Below are 2149 nucleotides of genomic sequence, written 5' to 3' on the forward strand. Positions count from 1 at the left end.
TTTGCACTAGCTCATAGAAATCCGGCTATGCTGATCTCTCCACCATGTCCCTCATAACTATCAAGTCCAATACCGCTTCCCAGGCTGAGTAGGGTGACCACTGCTGAAGAGCCTGGCACTTAGGTGTGAGTACTGCCTTCTCTGTTGTTACCATGAATAGCTCTAACTCATGCTGCAGATGTACTCTTGTGCTTACTGTTTATGCTGCCGAAGTTGTGATGAGTATATGACTATGAGAGGGAGGTGTAGCATACCAACATGTACCTAACATAATATATGTTTAAATATATGTTTTCCCTCATTAACATCTATGGTGCGATTGTGTGCGCCACGCCCCCGAAAGTGGTAACAATCTACTCGCACCTACAAACAAGCTACTGCCATACTGCGGTGAACTACTGAGCAAAGGCGGGTAGCTACTGGTGCCACGGAGGCGCAGCGAGAGCCACAGAGGGCTGCCGAATCGGGTACCATTCTACCAGTCTACCAGAACCCCGCAGCACCCGGAGCGCTGTGTGGCGCTGGCGTTTTTCCCTGATGCAAGTATGCCGTGGCTGGCGAAGAACGGTACTCAGTAACAACGGCAGCTCAAGACGTATCTGCGGAGGCTCACACTGTGTGTGGCAGCAGATGTGCAGCGGAACAATCGAGAGATCGACGACACGCAGGTTATCTGTCCCGTAAACCTTCAGCTTGGGGTCTACAACGCCGTCCTTCTCTCTTGGCAACATCGAGAGTGAGGACACGGTATCTGTGGAGGTTGCTATCAGACGATCTGCAGAGGGTTGAGTTTTAGATAACTCACGGAGGCCAGAGGCGAGGATTGACTTAGCCCAATCTACCACGACGTCAGCAGGCCATGTGGTCTAGTCATAGACGCACTCACTGAGGAGCTGCTCATCCGTCTGTATGGAGGGACCAGGATTGACCTCCTTAACTAGTTCTCTATCAATCCTGAGGCAAAGTAGAATGTAGCGGGTAATGTACCAATCATGTCTTTAATGGGACTGTTGTTCGCCAGGTTGCGCGTGAACTTGGTCGCCTCAAGCAACATGTCCACATCTGTTTGTTGCTCTTAGCCGCAGCGAAGAAGATGCTTTACCATCCGACTAACCAACGTTGCGTTCGAGGTAGCGCGGGTCGAGGTCAGGATCCTCGTTTGGGTCACTCGATCTGATGTGCTACGTCAGATGCATCAGCGCGGTGTGATTGGACAGGGGAGGCTAGTGCTTACGATGCTTCCACGAGAGAACAGGATATTAACCAACACCAAGAGCGTGATATAATGCTTTCCGGGGGTAGGTGGATCTTGACAAAGTCAGTCGTGCATAGGGCTAATAGTTCATGCGAACTCACTGGGACCTGATAGAAATCCGGGCGACGCGGTTAGCTCGTAGATGGGACTGCTTGTCTTCGGGTCAAGACGCGCCAACGGTAGTCGCGTCTGGTCGACGTAGCCGGCAGGAACTGTGTCATGGTCTAGCTTGCCGATCTCTTCCTTAGCCCGTGCACAGATCTGTCCCGCCTTGTCCGAGATCTGGTCCAGAGGGAAGAACGCCATGGGCATCGTAGAAACACTGTGTTCCTGAGGTCGCTTGCTAATCAGAACCTTTGTTAGAAACACTGCGTGTATTAGGGTCAAAGTACTACTTACAAGAGCTCGTCTTTTAGCTCTAAGGTGATAGCTTTCAGTAAAAGTTGGCACTCAGACTGAGATACACACCCCACGACATCGCAAGTGCCATGTGTTCTTGCATGTTTTCGCCGACACCAGGAAGATCGAGCTTGACGGGAATTCCAATCTTCGACAGTACATCATTTCGGCCAATCCCAGACAACTCTAGGATCTGCGGAGACTTGAGCGCTCTGTGGAACGCCGCGCTCATTCAATAAACAGAACGGACATGCATGAGATGTTCCTACCCGGCGCTCAAAATAACCTCTCTGGTGGCTCGCACGCTATGAATATCGCCACCATAGCCAAATTCGACGCCAGTGGCAGTAAGATTGCCAGCAGCGCCAGGCTGGGTGAGGACGCGGCGCACGTGAGCGTCCGTTAGAACGGACAAGTTTGGCCTGTCTTTGTTTGGCAGATAGAATGCGGTCGTCGAATACGATCTCGTGTACGTCTCTGTGTCGCAGGTGCTGG

At 51.7% G+C, this 2149-nt stretch overlaps 1 protein-coding gene across 1 annotated transcript; it reads right to left on the reverse strand.

Moving 5' to 3' along the window:
- Positions 1–416: 416 nt before the first annotated feature.
- Positions 417–2149, reverse strand: PHACADRAFT_109468 (uncharacterized protein; the record flags this gene model as incomplete). Its single annotated transcript, XM_007403331.1, has 9 exons — positions 417–751; positions 806–838; positions 887–937; positions 988–1062; positions 1115–1181; positions 1235–1308; positions 1357–1671; positions 1724–1866; positions 1924–2149. Coding segments are annotated over 9 exons (1319 nt in total), but the record flags the coding sequence as incomplete, so codon positions are not given.

The sequence above is a fragment of the Phanerochaete carnosa genome, assembly GCF_000300595.1.
Source record: "Phanerochaete carnosa HHB-10118-sp unplaced genomic scaffold PHACAscaffold_1029, whole genome shotgun sequence".
NCBI classification, from domain to species: Eukaryota; Fungi; Basidiomycota; class Agaricomycetes; order Polyporales; family Phanerochaetaceae; genus Phanerochaete; species Phanerochaete carnosa.